The sequence below is a fragment of the Lepisosteus platostomus genome, chromosome 12 (assembly GCF_059453375.1).
Source record: "Lepisosteus platostomus isolate fLepPlt1 chromosome 12, fLepPlt1.hap1, whole genome shotgun sequence".
NCBI lineage: Eukaryota > Metazoa > Chordata > Actinopteri > Semionotiformes > Lepisosteidae > Lepisosteus > Lepisosteus platostomus.
In genome coordinates, this window is record NC_142622.1 from 20,346,187 (window position 1) to 20,370,244 (window position 24,058).

General features: G+C 41.2%; 1 protein-coding gene across 4 annotated transcripts in view; it reads right to left on the bottom strand.

The window, feature by feature from the left end:
- LOC148651259 (chondroitin sulfate proteoglycan 5-like) overlaps window positions 1–12,445 on the bottom strand; it is a 42,542-nt gene extending 30,097 nt beyond the window's left edge. The window contains exon 1 of one of the 4 annotated variants that reach the window (XM_088601338.1): window positions 11,681–12,445. In XM_088601338.1, the coding sequence (XP_088457464.1) occupies window positions 11,681–11,777 (97 nt within the window). In that variant the 5' untranslated portion in view covers window positions 11,778–12,445. The remainder of the gene's footprint in view (window positions 1–11,680) is intronic. The other 3 variants (XM_088601339.1, XM_088601340.1, XM_088601341.1) reach the window with 3 other exon arrangements.
- Between the last annotated feature and the right edge of the window lie 11,613 nt (window positions 12,446–24,058).

The window sequence follows — 24,058 nt, forward strand, 5'->3', positions numbered from 1 at the left end:
TGCAAGATGTGGATTAATGATAATAATTTACTAATGCAGTTTGATGACAAAGATCTGGGATTAGGATTAAGATTTACGACTGAGTGTTGGAGCTGTGCTGGCCTGAAGAGAAACAACAGAATTGGTTCTTTTATTGTTTATATCAGATGAGCTGTAGCCGGTTAACAGCTCCTCAGTGGTCTGTTCTTCTTGACACCCTGAACTGGATATAGGATAAAAAAGTGAACACACACACACTGACACACAATCACAGCACATGTAGACAAACTCATGCATTCACATTTGTATAATTTCTGTTTCTTTTTTAATTACACACTCATTGTCTTGACTTCCTGGCTGGATTAATTCTCAAATGATAAAAGCTGTCCAAAAGCCATTTTCCCCCATAGTGTAACTAAATTAAGATAATACTCACAGTAAATTACAGAAAAATAGATACATATTTTTAAAACCTCATTAGTGGATCGCCTTTGTCCAAACGTTGTCACTGATATTTTCCAATGTTCATTTAAAGACAGTTTATTCTGCTCCTGGACTGCTAAGAAACATCAGATCTAGTGATGGTTTTCATATTCTCATGGCGGAGGGGAGAAATGCACAAAATTGCATATTAATGATTTTCATTTGCAATGCTGATCACAGCACAAACGTTTTCGCACGCTTGGCAGAGTGTGCATCCAGCATGCAGAAGATTCCTGTGTAGTTTTAGACTGACTCCAGGGGGACTGCCTGACTGCAAAGCAAGGGAAAATGTGACTAATAATGAGAGTTATTAGTCTAATTCCGCCTTTCTTTTATTTAATATGAAAATTGATTCTGTCAATTTGTCCTTGCATGTCAAATAAATACAAGAACATCAGAGGCTTATTTCTGCCGGCAGAGCTATACGGAGCGCCTTTGAGCATCACCTTGATGTTGAAAGTAGAAGCCCTGCTTAACAGGTGACAAAGGCAGGAAAATGCACAAGTCGAACCGGTTTAGCATTACAGACAGTGTGATCGTTCCTATTCTCCGCTAAGCTGTCTGGAAGCAGGAACCTCTGCAGCTGTCACCACCCAGTTTCTTCATCCCACAGAGCTCATCAACCACTATGTCTCACTCAACAGATGCCCTGTCTCCTCACTGCAGATGACACAAATGTCTTCTTGTCTGCCACCATAGTGATATGAAATCCTCTGGGATCATCACCGTACTGATCCATTGATCCACCAATCAAAGGAAGGTCCCTTAATTTTCACAAAAACCAGATCAAATCAAGAGCACTCTTTGTTTTTTAGCTTACAGCTGCATTACTATACCTATTTAAAGAGATGTGCATACTATACATACTTATTATAGCCTTGTAATTTATTATGCCTTTATTGTGTAAAGAGCTTGCCTCACAGTCTGCAGAGCTGGTCCACTTTGCCTGTTGGAGAGCTAACATCAGCCAGCTTCCACAACTCTGTTCCTTTGGGACAAAGGCTTAATGTACTTTTCAGATCTTCCTCTGAAAGCATTTCTGTAAGTGTATATTCTTGAACGTGTGTAAAAACGTTTAGAAGAAATATAACCCCGTGTCCAAACTCCATGTCAGTTCTTGGCCCTTACCCTTTTATGTGTGGCTGGAGTCTGAATAGTTTCGTATTATTGGATTTGGTGTGATGTTCTGAAAAAAGTGCCTAAAAAAGGTAAGCCTGCCTTTTTAAAGACAGTTCTCCATTATAGTATTAAACAATATTACCCTCTGAGTTGTCAACAGCCACAGCTGTAAACAGGTAATGATAGTAGGTAGTAATGATACAATACTTACCTTAAATTTAGAGTGCTGTAGAAATATGTTCTATTGTTTACAATATATTATCCACATCCCTCTTGGGATTGCAATAGTTCTTAAAACTCTTGCTGTGTCTGTCTCATTTTCTGAGATTGTTGATTGATTATATAAGCTTGCCTTGTGACTCTTGTCATGTGAACGTCATCCCATAACACATTTGGTACAACAGTTTTTACTCTATGCTCATGAAGTCTTCTCCTTTAAATGCATATGCAACCAAAGCTGTTCATTTAAATGCCATTTTTATTGAATACATTTTCAAACAGGAATATTTAGAGAAAGGGCAGTGATAAGCATTAACTCTATATGGGCGTCTCTGACACAATCAGTGCATCTAGCAAAGCAGTGGCCAAACCACAGCAGTGTAATACTGGATGTGTATAGAACTGCTCCGCCCGGGATTGCAAAGTACTGCAGAGGGTGGTGAAGTCACCGCAGCTCATTACCGGCTGTGAGCTACCAAACATCCAGGATACCTACTCAGCTACTCAAGAAGGCCAGGTCCATTCTCAAGGACCCCAGTCATCCCAGTCACAAACTGTTTTCTCTCCTACCGTCTGGTAAACGGTACCAAAATGGTCAGAAATCCCACATACACCTTGCAGTTTTAGCATAAACCTCCAATGCAATACCATAATATATGAATAGTCCAACAGACTACGGAACAGCTTCTACCTCCAGGCAATAAGACTGCTAAACAGCCAACCTGCAGCTCCTTTAGCAAATCACCTGTAATGCCTACATGGACACACAGTTTTCACTGTATTGTGCATACTGCACTACTTAGACATACTATATTGCATAAACCATGGACACATAGCAGGTCTATTTATATTGAGTTTTGGCTGAGTTTATTTTATTCAATTTCTATTACATTATTATCTATTATTATGTAACCTTATTTTATCACCTTAATTTAGTGATTTTTACCCCTCCCCCCCGGTGAGCTTGTAGAAACTACATTTCATTGCCAGCAACTACTGCTGCATGCTGTGATGTTGTGCATTTGATAAATAAACTTTGATTGATTGATTGATTGACTTAAGCCAGGTGGCTCTGAACGTTTTTAAGAGAGGACAATGTAGAATTTAAATGAGGCATACTATACATTGTAATGCTGATCTGTGCTGATACTGTACATTGTTATGCTGTTTAAAAAGCAAACATTATTTTCGTAATATCATTTATCATTTTCATAATATCTTTTATGCTCTCTTTTCCATTTATTAACTCAACTACTTCTACGGTAATTTCTTGGAAAAGGAGGAATGCACTGGAGATAGACCTTAACTACTTTTTAATGTCCCTAGGATGCATAACAGTACAATAACTGTGTAGTATACAATGTATTGCGTTGTGGGATTCTATTTTTATGTTTAGTTTTAAACTAACAAAGATCCTTGGATACTATTGTGCATGTACTGTGATATACTATATAAAAATCTCCTAGGGATACAGATTAATACCAGGCCAACAAAAAACCCCAAAATGCAGACTGGGGAGATATCCAATGTTCCCACAACCTTATTCCACAAAATTCTACAGAGACTGTATTGGCAGAGTCAAAGTAGACACAGTTGATTTCAGATAAACAGCCAGAACACAAGCCAATGCTAGAGATCTGGCTGAGATAGAAGAGCTTTTGTGGGCACACCTAACGATAATGTATCATTATATAACCAAGTGTGTATGCCAAGCAAACATTTAAATTTAGCTCATCTTTCTGAAGTGCTCATACAGCCCACCCATGGCCACAGTATTAAGACTGAAACACATTTTCTGCAATGCTAATGACAAGTGGACACATGCCAGTGGTAATGAAGGAGACTCTAGCGATGAGTCAGTGACATCCCCTCTGCCAGGAGAGCATCTCTATGGGTTCTAATGAGGGTCACTTGCTCCTGCCAGATTAGTTATATAAACGACCTCCTTGGTTCAGGGAGGTCCAGGACGAGGGCTGAATGTCCTGCCATGGTCTCTCCAGTGTTGGGTCTTTGTTGTAGCTCCAATCCCAGGCAGGCATGAAGTTCCACTCCACTCTCTAGACAGCCTACAGATTATAATGTTGCAAAAGTCACTGACACAAGTCTTCCCTCCTCTGGTTAATAACAAAAGGCATTTACTGTACATTGTGGAGGTCTGCACACTGTTACTCACATGTTACTTTTGTTTGAAGATCTAAGCTCTCAGAGGTTGTTGCCACATTGACACATACACACTCAAGTCCTGTATGGCTCCCTTTTCAGGGGAAATGCAGGGTTTCTCAGAGGAGTCCTAGACAATATATGTTGGAATCTGTAAGGTATTTGGCCTCAAAATCCTACAGTTGTTTTCCATGCACCTTCCAAATTTTCCTTTGATGGAGGAGCTTACAGAAAAACAAAGCATATTCCCCCATGGGAATTATTTCCCATCATTTCTGGGAACAAATCAAACTGCCCTTGACCAAAATAAATATAAGTAAGCAAAGATTTCTTAGTGGTCTCATACTCTCCAGGTTTTTTGTTTTTTTTTTTGGCACAGGATGCAAGATAACAATACATTTGCATCAATCATTTACAAAAACGAGCAAACGTTAGATCTAAAACATGCTATTTCCATCCATCCATTGTCTAACCAATTTATTCAGTACAGGTCTGCTGGGAGCCAGAGCCCATCCCAGAAAGCAAAGGATACAAGGCAGGTTCCACCCAGAGTGGGACGCCAGTCCATCACAGGGCACACACAGACATAAACACGCACACACTCACACCAGAGCCAGTTTTCCCAGAAGCCAATTAACCTACCAGGATGTAGATTCCACAAACACATCCACACAAATAGCACCCCAGGAATTGAACTTAGGGTTCCAGCACTGTGAGACAGCAGATCTAACCATTGTGCCACCATGCAACTCAACATGTTATTCCAGGATGTCCAAATCTTAATCTTTGCAATGAGGGTCAAAATAATACTAAAAGCAAAAAGAGGTATAATATGCCCATGAATTTAATTTCAGTTAAGATCTGAGAAGGTGAGTTCTGAACATGCCACAACTTGTTATAAACATGTCTGTATACAGCAGCAAGCCCTGCATTGCAATAATCAATCCTGAAAATGATGAAAGCATGCATTGACTTCTGTTCATCGGACTGGAAGTGTGATTTGTAAATATGAATAATAATGCAAAGATGACAAGAAGACATTCTCAGAACATTGTTTACATGAGTTTCATATGCTAAATGTGGATCAGCACCAAGATTCCTAACCTAAAAACATGGACTGATTTCAGGACCATCTGTAGTCAAATTAAGGTTGACACATTAGTGGACCTGACAAGGCAAGCCAATCAGCATAGTTCCAGTCTTGTCATAGTTCAGATGTAAAACATTTTTTGCATCCATTTTTTAATAGAATCTAAGCAGTCTGACAAGGATGACTGAGATTTGTCATAAGTCTTAATAAATCATAAACCTTTAATAAAAATAAATCTGAAAGTCATCAATATAGAAATGAAAGCTGATGGATAAAAACAGTGATTTGATGGATGCCAGATGTGACCAACTTTCTAGAGGCCCAATGATGACAAATTGTTTTACGTCAATTATAGTTAAACCAGAGCATTACTAACATGAATGACTTTCATTAAGTGAGCTTGTATGATCAACAGTATTAAAGGTAGTACTGAGATTCAGTAAGACAAGAATGGAGCAAAAGAATCAGAAGCCATCGGTAGACCATTAGTAATCCTAACGAGATGTTTCTTTACTCTGCTTCAATCTGAACCTATACTGTGAAGACTCATACAGCTTATTTGTATACAGCCCATTCTAGTAGCTTTGTGCTAAAAATTGTACTAAAAGTAAGATATTGGCCAATAATTACTGAGCAAGGTGGAGTCTAAGTTCTAATAATTTTTAACAGATAAATAAGAGTTATTAATTTAAAGGCTAATAATTACAGATCTTAATCATTTATTGATTATATGATTTACAGTGGGGCTAAGAATTCTGAAAATAATTATGCACCAGCAGCTCCACTAGACGGTGTATTAAATGCAGAAGTGAGAAATAGCTCCGCAAAATGAATTAAGGGAAAATTTTCAGGGGCCAGATTGAGAAATCTAAAGCCTTCTAGATCTTTTTTCCAGCAAAATATATTTGTTTAATGGCCAAAAGTACATACATTTTAGCATATCTATAGAAAATGATGATTTAAAGACAGATGATGAATCACGATTTTATAAAAGACGATATTCAATGTGTAGAATTATGTTACTTAGCACATATAATTTGTTAGTACCCTGAGGCATCACAGTGTGCAACAGTTATTTTCACAGTCATATTTGTAAAAAAATGTTTGTCTCAGGTCAGTAATACATTCTTTATTAAATAGAGTTCCTTGCTCTCTACGATGCCTTGTACCTTAGGCGACTGATTACATGTTTCTTGTCCCGTTTAGTAGTAATGATAAATGGCCAGTCATCTAACTCTCCTGTCCAAGAGTGCAACATGCATTTTTAGTAAGTCTAGACTTGTCTACACTATTCACATTTTTCTAAAGGTTAAATGTAAGTTCAAGGAGGTAAATGCATCTTCTACCTAGACATTACATTTCAGGCAATTCTTATGGACATCTGGGAGTGATGTATTGAGCTAAGAGCACCAAACACATCCTTTGTCTCCTCCAATTAAGGCCACTAACTATATTCATCTTGTATCACATTCATCATATTCATGTGCATATTCATCATGTCAGTAACTGATTATCCAGTTGGCCTGGAGTCTATCCTGGGAAGCATTGGACATAAGGCAGACCCTGGACAGATCACTAATCCGTTGCAGGACACACACAGACACTCTTATACCAGGGCTCACTCATAGCAACTATTACAAAAGTCAGTTAACCTGTGGCTTGTATTTACACTGATGGAGGAAACCAACCAAGTCCTAGACTAAGAACAGAGGTTCCCCATTGAGCCCTTTGATCTGGCAGGCTGCCCTGTGAAAGGGGAGATATTGACAGTTTTATTGGGATAAATAATCCTGTGGATCTTGCTTATACAGTATAACAGAATTAAAATAACCTGAGTAATATAGACTCAGGTTATTTCCTCAGAGTGAGGAAAGTCCACATCAGTTCATGTTTTGTGCACTTGCCTTTAAACACACAGTTTTATGTGCATATTTGTACACAACCCTTTAAGTAATCAGAGAAACTTGCTGACCAGAATCATTTCCCTGAAAATGATTAAAAAACTGTGTTTCATTTCTTTATCATGGGAAAGAGAAGCAAATGCAACTATTTATTTGGCTGCAGTGTGTAGTACTGCAATTGCTCGGATGCCCTCACAGTTTAAAGTTTGTAGGGATGCAAAAAGTCAGGGAGCGGCTCAGTGAAGTTTAGAAATGAGTTTAATTAACAAGATGGGCCCTTTGAGGAGAGCAAGAAAGCAGGGGTACAAATATATCTTCTCCTGCTGTGTTCTAAATACAATCATTCTTGAAGGCCTTTTTCTAATCCAAGTAGAACCCTGGCCAGCTTCTTGTGTTGTAAATGTCAAGACACGAGGCAGTAAGCATTGTCTAGGGGTGACTTTAGGGTTGAGAGAAAACCTTGAAAGCTGTTAGAGAGACCCAATATGTTTGGAAACTGCTGGCCTTGAAAGCTGTTAGAGAGACCCAATATGTTTGGAAACTGCTGGGACTCAGAAGGGCTTTTTTGTAGTGAAAAGGCTGCTGACAAGCGTAGCTGTCCACAGACAGAAAACAGGACTTTTATAGGACTACTGTATGTGCTTACTTACAAAAAAAAGCAAAAATAAGTCATTTAAAGTGTGAGAAAAAAAATATGATAAAAATAAACTGCCCCACTAAAGTTCATATTGCTTTGTGTAAAACAGTTTGTTATAGACACGTCTGCAGCATTCATCTAAACATGAGTTGTCTGAACAATATAGCATATATTTGCACAGTAATAGAGAGTTTCAAACCAGTGTAAGTGAAGCCTGTTTTTTATGTTGTACCATTCTTCTGCACTGACAAAGCTTTGGGGAATGTTTATTATCCACCAAGGCGAGCCAAGAGACACTGAAAACACTACAGTTAGTCAAAGGCTGTGTTATTTCTTCAGAATAACTCTGAGGAATGAAAACGGCTCATCCATAAATTTCTCAGTAACAGTAAACACCAACAGATAAAGTGAAGAACTGTTCGAAAAATAAATCTTCAGCAAGCTGCTCTTTCCTGATTTAGAAGTGATAGGTGAGAAAACTAAACTTCCCAAAGAACAGCTCTACTCTTAAACTGCTCAAGAGTAAACACAAAATATAGATGTGTCTCACTTGGCAGCTCCTAAGCTCAGCCTCAGGAATGCCTTTCTAACAGCTCCATTTTAAAAGCCTGAAGTCAGATATCATCCAAATTAACATCACGTTTGCTGTCAAAGGAAATAAGTTCTTCTCCTTTTCATACCAAAATCAAGCAAGTGAAAACAATGGGACTAGCCTCATAATGAATTAATATAGGATTCCCTAAGCTTAGTCATATTACAAAATAGGGCAATACACATAAAATCAAAAGTATGCTTTCATTATTACTCACAATGTAATTCCTTTACTATAGATACTCTATGGTGTATTGAATTGCAGTGCTATTAATGTGTAATAACCCAATGAGGTTTATTCAACTGTTATTATACTTGATAATCAGATAATCATTTTATTTTTAAATACTGTGTAAAAAATGACAAACAAGGAGAATTTCTCACATCCTTGCTGGTAATGTTCAACTGGGTTTGTCCAATTTACACTCAGAGTTATGTTCCTGCACTGTTTTCTGAAACACTATGTTAGGCGATCGTTTAAAAAAATTGAAAATCCAAAGTCTCCATGCTATGAAAAACATTTAATCTGCCAATAGTTCTCTTAAAAAAGCCTCTTGTGTATGCATCTATCATATTCTTTATGATAATTAAAAGAAGAAACAGGTGTAAACTTGTGGTAATAGTAAATGTTTTAAATGACAACCCAGTGACAGATGGTATAGTGGCACTTGCAGTACTGGGGTCCTGGGTTCAATTGCTGGGGTGCTATCTGTGTGGAGTTTGCATGTTCTCTCAGGTTTCCTCTGGGTGCTCTGATTTCCTCCCACTGTCCAAAGACATGCTGGTAAGTTAATCGAATTCTATAAAATTGTCCCTGGTGTAAGTGCACGCATGCGATGAACCGGCATTTCCATGCAGAGTGTACCTGCCCTGTGCCAAGTACATCCTGGGACAGGCTCTGTGCCACCATGACCCTGAATTGGATAAGCCGTATTTGAAAATGAAGTGTTGTGATGTAATAACCTACTTTGTGCAAAGTTCATTACATGTTGAGTGCTGCACATTCCCTGAACAGCTCAAGAGACATGCCCTACACACTATATTCTAACCCCCTTTTATTATTCCTCTGATGTGTTGCCTGTCTGAGTTGTGTCTGAGTGAAGCCTGACTCAGAATGGGAGACGGCACCACTCTATGGGTTTCTCACTACTGTGTAGAAAGATTCTTTTGGCTTTCACAGTGGACATTGGGGCCCGAAGTTAGATGCGCTCACTTTTATGACCATATCAACTGGAACAATTCAGGAAAGACAGTTCCAAAATGTTACCTGCCCAGTCTGTTTCCACCATGCCTTAAGATTGCTGCAGTTGTTTTGCAAGGAGATCTTTCACAAGGGTTGAACTCTTCTTTATAAGAGTTCCCCCAAAATTAATCCTGTGAGATAATTGATTACACTTTTGAAAATGATGTGTGACACCTGAAGAAGGCTTCACAGCCAAAACGTTGTGTTTCTTTTCTTCTCTTTTCAGCATGGAATAAACCTTTACTTGTTCCTTTGCAGCCTACGCATGCTGACGCAGCTGCCTACGTGAACTACTGTACATCAGCCCTCTGATATTTAGACAGTGTAAACCTCTGTTGCGTTAGAGGACAACTGGTTTGGTGCTGACAAGTTATCTGGAGTCAAACAGTGGTGATCTGCATGCTTGGAGCTCACAGGTAACCAGGATCAAACAGAGCTGGGCTCTTCCTTTTGATTAGCTCTGGAAGACGTTTACCCTTGTACACATGGACGTGGCCCTTATTAACCTCAATATGTTTCACATCCAGTTCAAAGTAGATGTAGGAAATGAGGCTTAGGGAGAGTACTCTGTATCCCACCAAGTATGGCCTCAGAGATGAAGAGTTTGAATGAAAACCACAGGGAACTGGAATACCAAAAGTCTGATATGGTTAGTTCAGTGTGAAGAACAGGGTGACGTTTTGTTCATGTGACTCCAAGTGAGATTTACCTATAACCCTTAACCCTCGATCAGTTCATTTCTGCCACGAAAAAAACGCTTCATCTACAGCATTTTGTGACTGGATTTCCCCCCCTTCTTTTATGTAGCTGTTTATTGACAGTCCAGTGGAAACAGATGTTTTTTTTTTCTCTCTCTCTCGCCTTGTCAGTGTTTGCTGTCACACAGACCTTGATGCTTTCCCCCTCTCCCTACACACGCCCGCCGGCTCTGTTGCTAGGCGGCGATTTAAAGGAATCGAGCTCTGCGCCGGTTGGACCGTAGCGCACCAACCCGGAGTGGAGCTTTGTCTGATGTCTTTAGAGCCCGCTTCCTCGCCGGATCCAAGCGGGTCACTGAAAGCCGGGTACAGACGCGTCCAAGCAATACCATCATTTTATCTGTAAACTGCGATGTACTGTAGAGTCTCTGGTGCTTCGATGCACCCGCGAACCAAGACGCATGAGGGCGTGTAAATTGCTAGTCTGCTTAGCACAAACAGAAGCTGTTTCTAATCAACACATACACTACATAAACCTCAACCAAGCATAACCATTACTGTCCAATAATAATAAAAGAATCTGACACACTAATCTTGATAAAGAGCTGACAACCACAAATGCAACCACAGTCTCATAAAATCACGTCGCCTTGCACGCAAGTCAACAATAAGAAAGGAAGGAAAGAAATGCAGGGGGAACCGGGGAAAAAAAGGACAGTGGTGGCATTTGCAATCTGCCCAGTAACCCTCTAGTCCCTGCCCCTGTGTGTGCTGATTTCACCGTGGACACGTATGAATAATTCACACAGCACCGCGGACCTAATCCCGCTTTTGTTGCGCTCCCGCATAGCTATGGACTCCAGCTGCACCGAGCGCACCTTCCACCGCTTGTTGCGAGTCCCCCCGCTTCGCTCCGTAACGCCTACCTCTGCTCCGATGCACAGAGTGGACAGGTGGGGTAAGGACTTTAAACTGGAGCCGAAAGTGTCACCCCTCTCGAAAAAAATAATAATGTAAAAATGCTATGTTTTTTTTTTACTTTAATATATTTTGTGAAATGATGGTCTTCGAAAATAGTATTTTTGTGGGTCTTGGCTCACACAATATGTATTACATGCTAAAAGAACCCTTTCTGGAGTTACACTTTCCTTTTGCTTTGAAAAATGTCTAAATGCGAGTATACATTGGACCCATTAAGGAAGACACTGGGAGGAGGAGAATTGTTTATTATTATTGTTGTTGTTATTATTATTTTGTAATTGTTATTATTATCATCATCGTAAAGTCCACTTCAAAACAGGAGCCAAAACAAAAGATAACATCCCGAGTTAATCTCTAAATCCCTATATGGCGTTTAACCTACATTCCGGCAGCATGTCCCGGCGCTACAAGGTCTTCAGCGCGTACGCTCTGTGATACGGCACGAGTGGAGAGAGGAGCCGAGGAGCGGGCAGAAGAGGGCTCCTGCACATGACAGCAGGCTCTTTCCCTCCGAGTGCGGTGTGGGGGTCTGTGACCCTGTTTACGAGTGGATGTTAAATGAATAAACCGGCGTCTTACCATGCGCGCACAAAGGAACCAAGTGCAGAATGATAAAGCCGGACCACAGCACAAATCTCCAGCACCCACTGCAAAGCCGTGTCTGACAGCCTTCCATTCTTGCGTCCTCAGCTGTGTAAAAAAGAAAAGAAAAAAAAGGCCTTCCCCCTTCTATAGAAAATGTAAAATTTCTTGTGGAATTATTCCAATTGGTATATCCTTTTGCGTTTTCCTACGTTATAAATGTCCTCGGCGGTCCCCCATGGTTAATCCACTGGCTGGGAGAGGTGTTCGTTGTCTTTTAGTGTTTTCAGTATCTATTCACTAAACCCGGCTTCGTTACGGTTCCATCGTATAACAGTTGTGTACACTATTTTACAGACGCCCACTCTGGTCCGGAGTCCAGAACAGTAAGAGAGGGAGTCAGCAGTGCCGCTACATCAACCACTACCAAGCGACATCAACTGCTTCCTCGGCCCCCTGATGGGATCTGCTCAGAAAATGATCATTCTCTCTCCCCCCCTCTTTTTCTTCTCTTCTCTCCTCCCACCTTTTTTTTAAAAATAAACTGCTATTCAATTGACTCTATTGGATATCGTCCTGGTGCGCAGGCTTCACGGTCCCTCACTCGATCGCTTTTTGACCGCCGCCCTGGGAGAGACAGTAATGCAATAATCGGTTTATAATCTTCGGCGGCTGCGGCGTGGCGGTGTGTGTGCTGGGTGGTTAAAGGTGGACGAGAGCGTCGCTTTTTATGTGATCGGGTGTAAGCACGGGGGTTTGTTAAAAAATACAGTTAAACTGTAGCAGAATGTTCATAAAATATTGTGAGACATCACTTTTTAAACTTGTTTTAGCCCTCTCCCACCATAAAAAACATCGTCTACGATACCTACTCCCCCATCCACTACGTTTTGAATAAACAATTCATTAAGCAGAGAGGGGCAAACGTGGCAAGGCTTTTTACTGTTAACACTATTTATTAAAAAGAAAAAAATGCCATAAAAAATCGAATATGTGGGGTTGGGGAAACTCCGGTGATAAATTGTATTTTTCATACGGAAGGTTAAGGGGTGCGGAAAGGGGCGACTTGGCTAAGACCTGAAACTGACAGAATTTCGAATAGAAAAAGAAGGGTTACTGCGAGATGATCAGTGTTGCGAGCGGCTCTGAAAGGGTCGCCTGAGAGGTGATGAATTGCAGCGGAGCCCGGGAGCTGGGCAGCCTGGGGACCGTTCGCATCCCCACAGTACTCCGGCACAGAGAGGCTGGAGGAATGCGCGCCGAACAAGTGTCTGGGCAGCGCAGGACTGCGAGGTTAGCAGCAGCAGTGCCCACAGAGAAGCCTGAGAATGAGAGGCAATTCCTCCAGTCTCGGCAGAACATCCCCATCACAAAGAGACACCAGTTTGATAGCACACCCGGGACACTGCAAGGTAAATATATTTTAAGAAAAAAAAAGTATTTCATTAGAATCTAATGTTATTTATCTGCCCCCACCCTTTTCTTTTGTTTCTTTAACAGACAGATATATTCATATTCTTAAATAACATCCACATCCATCTACAGGTGGTAGGAAATTCCTGCAGTTGTTAACGAGCACATTACCATGGATGCAGTTAACATCTGCTGCTTGTAAACCTACAAGGAGCGCTGCAAATAGAAGCTATTTATATTTTAATTAAGTGTGGCTGGCGGCGGGCGAATTGGCCAGATAATTCTGTGGACTCCCGGCGGGAGTAAAGCAAATCTGGGCCAGTCTATTATAGGGCGATGGAACAGGTGTATATCAGAAAGTAGCCAGAAATTGATTTAAGCACGCGTACTGATCGTTCTGAAATTGTAAAAAAAAAAATACAAACTCGCGGGAGAGTGTTAAACAAATGGACAGAAAGAAAAAAAGAGCGATCGGTGTTCCGTGAGGATGTGAAGTAGAAAGCAGTGAAGTTGGAGGCAAGCGGCGCTACACAAGATGTCACTGCAGGGCATGGATCTACACATTAATGGCGGCCCTTTCAAGAAGAGTTGATTTGTCTTTAAACAGAACCTTAAAATAATGACTCTTAAACATAAGCGCGGTGCAGTGGCTCTGTGGCTGGAAGGTTGCTGGTTGGTATCCCGTGGCCGGCAGAGGAATCCTTCTCTGTTGGGTCCCTGAGCAAGGCCCTTAGCCCCAACTGCTCCAGGGGTGCTGTATAAATGGCCGACCCTGCGCTCTGATCCCAAGCTTCTCTCTCCCTGTCTGTGTGTCTCATGGAGAGCAAGCTGGGGTCTGCGAAAAGACAAATTCCTAATGCAAGAAATTGTAAATGGCCAATAAAGTGATCTTATCAATTTGTTGCTGTGAGACATGGTTTCTGTACTGTATTTTCACAGGCGCTCGTGTTTTATACTGAACAACAGATAGGAGGGTGCTGTCCAGATCGAGCTTGTGTTGAAACGTTACTCTTTATGTCTCCTTTGGGTGTCTGTGTCCATGTTTCTATTTATATGCAGCGGTGAGGGTGACAGAGCTGAGGAGCCACAGGAGCATGGTGGGGGGCAGTAGTCCTCTTTAGTGGGAGAAGATTGAGCCTCACAGCTGGGATATCCAGACAGTTGGCAGGTGGCCTCCTGATCCCATTCCCTTGCCGAGAAGACAAGGGATTGTTAACTCCGTGTCAGTAGGAGTCAGGAAATGATTTAACACCCCTAGCTATAACAGGCACACAAGTGAAAATGTGAAAATAAAGGGCTTTCCATGCTGCCAGGAAACTCCTCCTGAAAGGTAATTTATTCTGTTCTACTACTCCAGTTTTAACAGGTTAAAGGCAAGGGTGCTGATTTAATTACAAAAGGAAAATCCAAGCCTTAAATATCTTCTATACATCATATTTTGATTTTTTTGACTCTAATAGAATTGTCAAACATCTTCAGTTAAAAAAGGAACTCTGGTCTCCTGTGTGACTCAACAAGAAAAGGACTTTCCAGGAGCACAGGATTAGGTTTTGTCTCTAGCTGAATGTGACAGGGATTCCCCAAGCAGCAGGACAGAGGTCTATAAGAACGAAGCTTAAGATTAGTCTGCCAGGGTTGTCTGGAATTTCTGACGAACAGCAGCAGCTCAGTAAAAGAAGTACTAGCTCCTCTGATTGGTGCTACCCCACGCCTGTCAGGTCCTTTCAAATGACATGATTCCACCTGTGAGTGTTGGAAAAGTTTGTTTTTGTTCCCTCCCACACAGGTGCAGGATTAGATGCCAAATAGTAAACCAATTTGACATTCCAAATTGCACAGGCATAGAATATAAAACCAAGTTTTTAAATGAAAAGTTCTGTTCAGCATTATACTAAATATATTGGTACAACATCGGTTCAATAAGTAATAAGAAAAATTGTTTACACTAATATAGCACTTTCCTGGACACTCCACTCAAAGCGCTTTACAGGTAATAGGGACGCCCCTCCACCACCACCAATGTGCAGCATCCACCTGGATGATGCGATGGCAGCCATAGTGCACCTGTACACTCACCACACACCAGCTCTCAGTGGGGAGAACAGAGTGATGAAGCCAATTCATAGATGGGGATTGTTAGGAGGCCATGATTGGTAAGGGCCAATGGGAAATAGCCCAGTTACTTATTCAGGACTATGCAGTTCAATCAATGAAAACAGTGGTCTGAGTTGTTTTCAACAAGAACTCCTGTAGAGAGATGGATGTATCTAAAGTGAGCTCCTGCTTCAGGCTCTGTATAAAAACCAACACTTGGAAATCAGTTTGGTGTCTAGGATGGATCTCGTTTCAAAGCAGTTTTGCCATTAATCTTTCACCTACTGTGTGCTGGCTCAAGGATGAAATGATGACAATATGATCTTATTAACTGGCGAAGGAAGGTGGGGTCTGTTGTGCAGACTTTGGAGTGCTGTCATTTTCTAGTCTAGAAATAATATTGCCAGTAAAAATAAGATAGGCCTTTAAAATAAAATGAATTTCCAAACAAATGTCAGTGACACCGTGAAGCGGAATTAGTGTTTTAAAATCAGTAGAGCAGATAAACATGCACAGTGGGCCACTGAAGTTGAAAATTGGCCCTTGTTCTGTGCTTTACAAGGGGGAGTATGATTTCATACTACTTGGAGACACTTCTCATTTTCTTATGCAAGTGCAGTTCTGCATTTTCTGAAGTCACACAAAGAAGGAAAGCAAATGCAATGAGCAAAGCATCCAGGTTCCAGGTTCAGGACACACACTCCTTGCAATCAGTCATTTTCAGAGCACAGAATCCTCCCAAAATTCCTCACCTGCTGACCTGCACAAATGGACATTAAAGCAACACCCTGATCATGCAATTGAAAAATGAGAATCAGCTAGGAACTCTTTGAAAATATGCCTCCCGTTACCAGAGAGACAGCATCTCTGAGTGACAGCCCTGTCTCAGTTGGAGACTGCTGCATTCTGCACAGAAGCTGCGGGTTCTCATCTCCTCACAGATACAATGCTTCTCTCTGCTGTTTTATCTCATTACAGTGTACCGTAGCCCGGCAGTCAGTTCTAAGGCGTCTGTGCTTGACTGATGCTACGATGCACAAATAATGCATTGAAGATAAGCTCAATTGGCACAGGTGACAGATGTGTAAGGACTGCAGATAACTGTAATTTATCGTGCAATGACTGTACTGTAGATAGGAGTGAATTTGGGGGGATTGCAGAGCAGTTCATCCAGTAAGAGGAGTTTAAGCATTCCCCTGTACTACAGGCAAATTTCTTGATCATTTTTAACATTTACTATGTTTTTCTATGTTCCAACCACTTATTACTAAGATGGAATGAGCTTGATGCTATTTGTACTGTGCTTTAAGACCTCCAGTATGATTTTCCTTAGCAAACGTTCACTGGTGAGCTGTAGCAGGGAGTTAAAAGCTGGTTTAAATGGCTGACTGCACCTGCACCATAACAAGCATTGCAATTTCCAGCCTTTTCCCAAATGGATGTGGACACCACTCAAATGTGTGGAGTCAGAAAGGATATGAAACCTACAATTGTAACCCACTAGACGTGTGTTGCATGTGCTAAAGGTGGCAGAGATTGCCTGCCTACACTCTCACTGACACCATCTCTGAGAACTCACACTTCCATTGGAACTGCAGCTGTGTGGTATTTATAGGTTCCTCTCTACATCATCAGGTACTTCAGAGCTGGCAAAAATGCAGGTCTTCCAATGAAGCAAGTAATGAGTTCAGTTACAGAGTAGAGACACTAAAAGCTCAGAGGGGTGGAGAGGAGACCCAAGACCCAGGGACTTTAAGAACCAGATATTTACAGACTGGGGATGAAAACTCTGACTGCAGCACAACTATGAATAAAAAAGGTAATGTAAACAGTGGAGAAAAGTACATAAATTCGGGATTAAACAGCTCTTTGTCTACAAAAAAGGACATAGGGAAAATATCAGTCTTGATTGCAGTTTCAAATCACCTGGCAGGTTTAATTCCTGTTTCTTTTAAAAGTTCGCAATTGTTTGTGCAAGAGCAGGCCTGTGTGTTGCTCACTTCCTCCCAGTCATCGCTTTCTAAACATTTGGAAATCAAAGAAAAGTCTGGGGGTGAGAACCCTTATTGAATGTCCCTTTGAAGCAGGGGGGACACCAAGGGGGATAAATACTTTCAGCACAGAGATTCATAGCTACAGCGCCTTCCTTTTGTGCTCCAAGCAAGCAATTTGGAGCCCCCCCCAAAGCCCATCTCCCCCCCAGCTTGTGTCCAGTCAGGATGGTAATGGGAGAGATTCCTAGTGGTCAACATTTTCTAGCCTGGGACTGTTAACCTGGCCCTTTGGACCCACACTCACTGATCTCTGGATTGGGGGTGAAGATTATAATTTTAAACATCTTATTCCTGTAGGTTTGCTTTCAACCAGACTTCAGGAATGTCAACGTTTCTTCAAAGCAAATATAAAACAGAATGATATGAAGTGGTTGTCTTTTCTTGGACAATTAGCATGTCTGTCCTTGCTGAGATCATGCTCTCTATGTAATATAATTCTTTGGGTCATGCCTATATTGTAAACAATTCTATGATACAGTAAATCAATTTAAATTAATTAATGTATGATTACCTAAAGAGACATCTTAATTTTATCACCAGTTACTGAGCTCAGAGACAAACGCAGACGCAAAAGTAAAGAGCAACTCGGATAATCTGGCTCAGAGCACATCTCTGTACTCTGTACATGGCTGTTGAAAGACCTGAAGAGTCTATATACAATACATAAACAATATCAAGCCCAGAGCCCCACGCAGCAAATGTCTTTTGCTGTGGTGTCAGAGTCCTAGAGATGTTGTGTTCCCACACTGCACTCTGTGGGGCTATGCAGTCAGCCAGAGAGGCCCAGTTTCAAAAGCTGTATAAGAGCTGGGAAAGAGGGTTCATTGTCTACTAGGAGAAACACACCCGCATTGATAGGGGCTTAGCCTTGAAGGGAGGAGGGGAGCCAGCAACAGGTCGTGACTACACTGCCAAACACACACCGCCACAGCAGACCGCCTAGGACTGTGAGAGGAGACCTGAGAATTTAAAAAAAGGGGTTAACAGATGATCTGCATCACCATTCAGGCTTAAGGAGCTGGGAACCGGAAGACAGGAGGAGACGTGCACCCACGCACACGCTCACACTGGCCAATGTTTCCCAAGTTTGTTGAGTTTCAAACTCAAGAAAAGAGAGGGATAAATGTGAATCTAGGAATTAGATAGGAACCAATTGTCCTACTCAGCACTCTAAAATCTGAGCTGAAGAGGCCAGGATTCTTAAGGTGTAGAGGTTATTAATATTTACTTTGGACAGAATGTACTGAGCTATGCTTGCTTAATATGACTAATGAACAGTAATGATAACCACCAGACTAAAGTCAGTAGCCACATTTAGTAGCTACATGTAACTGACAGGTTTATCAGTCAGAGCACATACTGTAGCTGTTAAAAACCCTGACTGGAAACGACTCAGAAATGTAATTACCACCCCCTCCTTGGCAGGCTCACCAGGGAATTAAAGGTTCATTATCTTGATTTTACTTAACGAATTATCAGAGCACACGGTTTATTCATTTCCCCAGAGCTTCTTTCTGAATCTTCTTTAAGGCCTGGAATATCAGTCATGTCCACAACATTCCATACATGTGACTGTGCTGTACAACATGTACGTGCGGCGTCCACTGCCCACAATGGGATCCTCCTAATGTTCGAACGGAGGGGGAAACAGGTGAGAATATTCCTACTACAAGAAGAGTTCGCCTCTGGAAATGGATTTTTCCCTTTCGTAAAGCATTAATGAAGATATCATTCTTCTTAAAATTAAGCTGGATAATGATGTCTGAGAACCTCTTCCTACCCAGAGCAGGGACTGGAGCACAGACGCCTGGGGCTATAGTTTCTTCGCCAAATGATGTGGAACTGTTTCCCCTGATGTTTGTTTACAATGCAAATATGACTCCCCATTCTACAAAATAGGTCAGGGATGGACAAGTTAGCTCCTAAAGGGGAATCTTCATTAATTGATTGAATTAATTATTTGGTTAATGCTATATACTACCTCAAACACTGACAAGCATAGCAATACCAGGCACACACTGATGGAAGTTAACTTGGTTGATGTCCTTGTATCTGTATCAGTTTTTTGTAGTACCCCAATAACAGCAGGTGCAGCTTCATTAAGGTAACGGTTATGCTCTCGAGTGCAGTTAGGAAGAGCATAAACAATACAAATGTATAATAAAAAGAAGTGATGTGACTTTTGTTTCAGGCCTAGAGCAATTTCCAATGGAAAAGTTTCTGCAGAACTCAAAGAGTTCAAAGAATACAGTTGCCTCTGTTGCTCTGGAATATAAATCCATTGGCTGTCTTTTTCCAACAGATTTTCAGAAATTAATTTTCAACAGGGTCTGAAAATGATCCGGGAGGCTTCAACACTAAGACGTGTGAGGTGTGTATGTGGGGGTTGAGCAGAACAGAACTGTTCAACACAAACAACAAAGATAATTGTTTTTTTCACAAAACTACCGGATGCTTTGCACTAAAGAAATAGAGCCTGTTAATAACCGTGCTCCCTGGTTTTTGTGGTTCCTGGAGGAATGCTACAGTTTGTCTATGTCTAACTGACTGGCCCTTTTTCCAAATAAAATGGTGATGCATCCAGATACATGCATCCAATATACATCTTATAGTGTATATTAAAATATGTGAGACAACAAATACATAAAAATGCTTAAATCATCTACTAGAGATGGACAAATATAAAAATGCTTTTGTTTATCAACTGAGAGTCCAGTTCCAACAGATTTGAAAATATAGAGAACAGCCATCAAAATCATAGAGGATTCTACCCTGAGCCCTATACTGAGAGCACGCAAATACAGCTCAAAGGATTACATCACTATGGCTACTGTGGAGGAGCTCCAACTACTCTGGATCCCCAGTCACTTGGAGGTGAGGTAATTCTAATTCTTCGAGTTAACTCCCAGACCCTACAGCCTCTCTGAAGTAACTTCCACACCACCAGGCTACTTACTTTCACATCCTCAGCTAGGCTAGTGTGGGGAAGTGTGAATTCTAATCCTCCTCTGAGATAGTGCTGTCACAGCAGCAGGCCCAGTGTGGAAACTCTCCAACACAGGGGAACCACAGTTTCTGTCCCACAGATCTCAGTTTACAAGACTTACAACAGGGCCACTCTAGTGCTGGAGGACTGCTGTGTCTGCAGCTTTTAATTCCACCCGTGCTCTAATTTATTTCAATATTGGATTTAATGGACCAATTTAACAACCTTCCCCAGTTCTTAAGAGGCTGCGGGTACTGTATAAAGAGACCAGTAGGACTCGGGAAGTTACTGCCATCCAGGACTAGAGCTGTACACCCCTCACTAGACTCACAACACTCAGACTCAACGGCTGAACTGTGCAATGTCTTGAGGTTTTGTTAAATCCAGCTAGATTTCGGGTCAAAATTTTCAGCCGCCATTGACATTTTATTATAAACCCACCGGGTTTGGAATTGACAATTGTATCGTTACATCACAGCAACAACATCCTTTCTACAGGGAGGATGAAAAGAGAGTAACAATTTTCTCAGACCTGACCACCCATCTTTCGGCTCTACGAGCTCTGTCTGCAGATACCTGGAAAGGGATGAGAGTCGTTGTTTTGCAGAAAGAGCTTTGAAAGTTGAATAATCCCAGCCCTATCCTCAGTAGTGCCCTACCAATTGTGCATCATGCTTTGAACAGACTTGAACGTATGACATCCAGGACATAGTGCTCAACATGAAATGACAACTTTACAGGTTGAGCTGCTAGGAAGCCTTGATATATTTGAAGAATCTATCCATTTTCTCACCGCTTCCTCCATTTCAGGGTCACAGGGGAGCCAGAGCCTATCCCAGCAAGCAATAGGTGCAAGGAAGGATAGTGGAATTGAACCCAGGGCCTGGGAACTGCCTCTCTGTGCTGTCCTTATTTGAACTTGAAGTTAATAAATTAACGGGGGGGGGGGCTTTATACTGGAATTGCGGCATGTTGACATTAACAAAATGAGCAGGAGGCTCTGTATACTTGTGTCCTGCTCAGTGCTACAGTATATTGTTGCTGACTTTGGTCTGAATTTACTTAAGAATTCAAAATGTAATCATGCTAGCGTTTAAAATTTGTTTAATCTGAAAACTTCAATACGATTTACTTTAAAAGTAACATTTATAATCAGAGAATGTTCCATAAATTGAGCAAGGCTATTACATGAAATAACCTTCTAAATTACAGTCTTCAGTCTTCTATGAAATCTCTAACCTATGACTTAATGTTCTACAGGAGAGAGGGAGAACAGAGCCACCTTTTGGAAGGAGGTGGTGTTGTTCTGCCCTCAGAGAGCAACAAGCACATACTGTAGGTGAAAGTATGTAATGTATCTTACTTATTTGAATAAAAACAGATTTAAAGAATCCTAAATACTTACAGAATAATCAAAAACTAACAAAAAATGATAAGATTAAATGAATAAGTCTTGCAATTATTATGTAACAGATTAGAAGGATAACAAATAAGTAGCAGAATAAAGAAATCTTCCTGGTATTTGCTTGGTGTAATGGACTTTAAAAATCAGACATGGGAATAACTATTACCTTGAACTATTACCTCATACACCTTACCTAATAATATACTACAAGCTAAGGTTACAGGTTACATTACAGGACTACCCTGTCACTACCCCAGGCAGTGAACTTTGCATTAAGGGTGTCCAGGAAGTTTGAGTCTAATGATACTCAGAATGCCATAGCTAGCACTGTTGGAACCATGTCTGAGGGTGAGAAGCATCTTCAAACTGTTCGGGAAACACAAAAAGCTCATAAAGGCATTTGAGATCTGCATTAGTGAGCTTTACTGGTGCAGCGGCCTGGTTTAGTTTCTCCTGGTCAGCTGTTAAGATGGATTGTTCTGTCAATTCTATAGCATTCATTTATTGATCATTCACCATGAAATATCTGGTAGTACAACAGCTTTGGCAATGAAAGCATATGTAACTGCCTTACACTCCCTTTCTGCCTTGCTGCCTATCTCACACATATTCACACTGTATGAATTTTAAAACATTTTAAAACACCCACATATTTTTTAGTACTGATATTTCAATAAATAATAGAGTCTGTCAAAACCATATATCATATCATACTCACTTTTTACTGCTCTTGCTGTTACTGTCCCCTACTCTTCTTTATTGCCACCTTGTTCATTAAGCACTGATGTGATCTGGGCTGTGCTTTTAATCAGGCAGTAATTACATGCATTACAGCAATTGCACAAAAACTGCTCTATAGCCACACACTGACTAGATAATTACTGTGTAATAGTCCCTCTGAAATCACAGGGATGATCCCACTCTTGTGACACTTGAAGCAGCTCTGGCACAGGGTATCTGTTCAGGCTGATTCACCAACAGAAACAGTCTTCATTTCCTTTCAATACCCACAGTGGGCTGGTTCTAGTAAATGCGTGTCTCCTTAGTTCCAATGTGTTATGTAAGTGAAATACGTGCAAACATCTGATGACAAAAAGATGTGCAAGCATCTGCTTTCACTTTTGTGCAACAGAGGAAGGCATCCAGCTCCAAGAGCTCCAAAGACTTTGCTTGCAGGAACACTAGCAGGAAAAGCAGTACACACAGTGCAACATTGTCAAAATGTCAAACAAACACTGGCACCATACATTAAGATTTCTATATACTATACATTCCTGTCTCAAAATGATAGCTAACGTTTGTTTAAGTAAGTAAATTTCTGGATTCAGCCACTCTCTTTTGGAACAGGGTGTGACTAAGCAGAACTGAGTCACTGTGAGACTTTCCCACCAGAAATGTTCCATTAATTGTGATTTGTGCTCCTCTTCTCCCCTAACCATTTAAGATGCATGCCGGCATCAAAGCAAATGTAAGGGGTCCAATTCTAAATCAACTCTCAAAGTTTAGTCCTGAGCATTTTTTAGAAAATAATATATAAAGAAGGCTACAGACCTACAGAGGGAGTAATATGGATCTAGTGTGATTTGATGGCAGGGACTCAGGTTCAGTCCAGCTAGGACAAATGGTGCTGGGCTCCTGCAGTAAAGAACAGGTGAGGTGTCCATGGCAGAATTGTGGGAGCAGGTCAGTTTGAGAGAGAAGTGGGAGTTGAGAGCTGTGCAGATAATGGCTCCTGTAGTTCAACAACAATCGAGAATCTGGAAAAAACTGCAGAGAGCCAGTCCACAATGCCTCTTATTATTGCCTGATAACCCTATCAAGGTGGTGTTAAGGATGGAAATTGCATTTACAAGAGCTGACTGCAGATTGTAGGACTGTAGCATGCATGGTACAGATCCAGTATCATATCACTTATGTGCATGGTGGTTACAAAGGTGTTTAGGGTCAAGGTCAATTAGAAAGACCATGACAATATACAGTACACCATGACTGCATGAGGTGCATGATTTTGTGACACCATGTGGAGGGCTGCCCCCTTCCCCAAGCCCTCACCATTCCCTTTATTTAAGTTCCATGAGCTCAATGTTGCTGATCCTGGTTATTCCAGGCTGTGGCTCTAAGAATCCAGAAGGATGTGCTGCCAACCAGAGCAGAACTAAACTGTTTGAGCAGCAGTTCTCCCATCCCCCACCCTCTCTGTACTCATTCTTGGCTCCCCTCTTCCCAGGGCGGAAGATATGAGACTCCATGCTCCTCTCCCGCTTCATGAGAACTCCTGAAAGCACGTTGCAGCCTAGTGCTGGCTATTGCCAACATGGAGACAGAGTAGACTGCAATCAGCCACTCATACTGCTCAAATATATAAGCTCAAGACAATTTTATATGCCCTTATACTAACTCGAGGTGATGAAGAAGACAGGCTG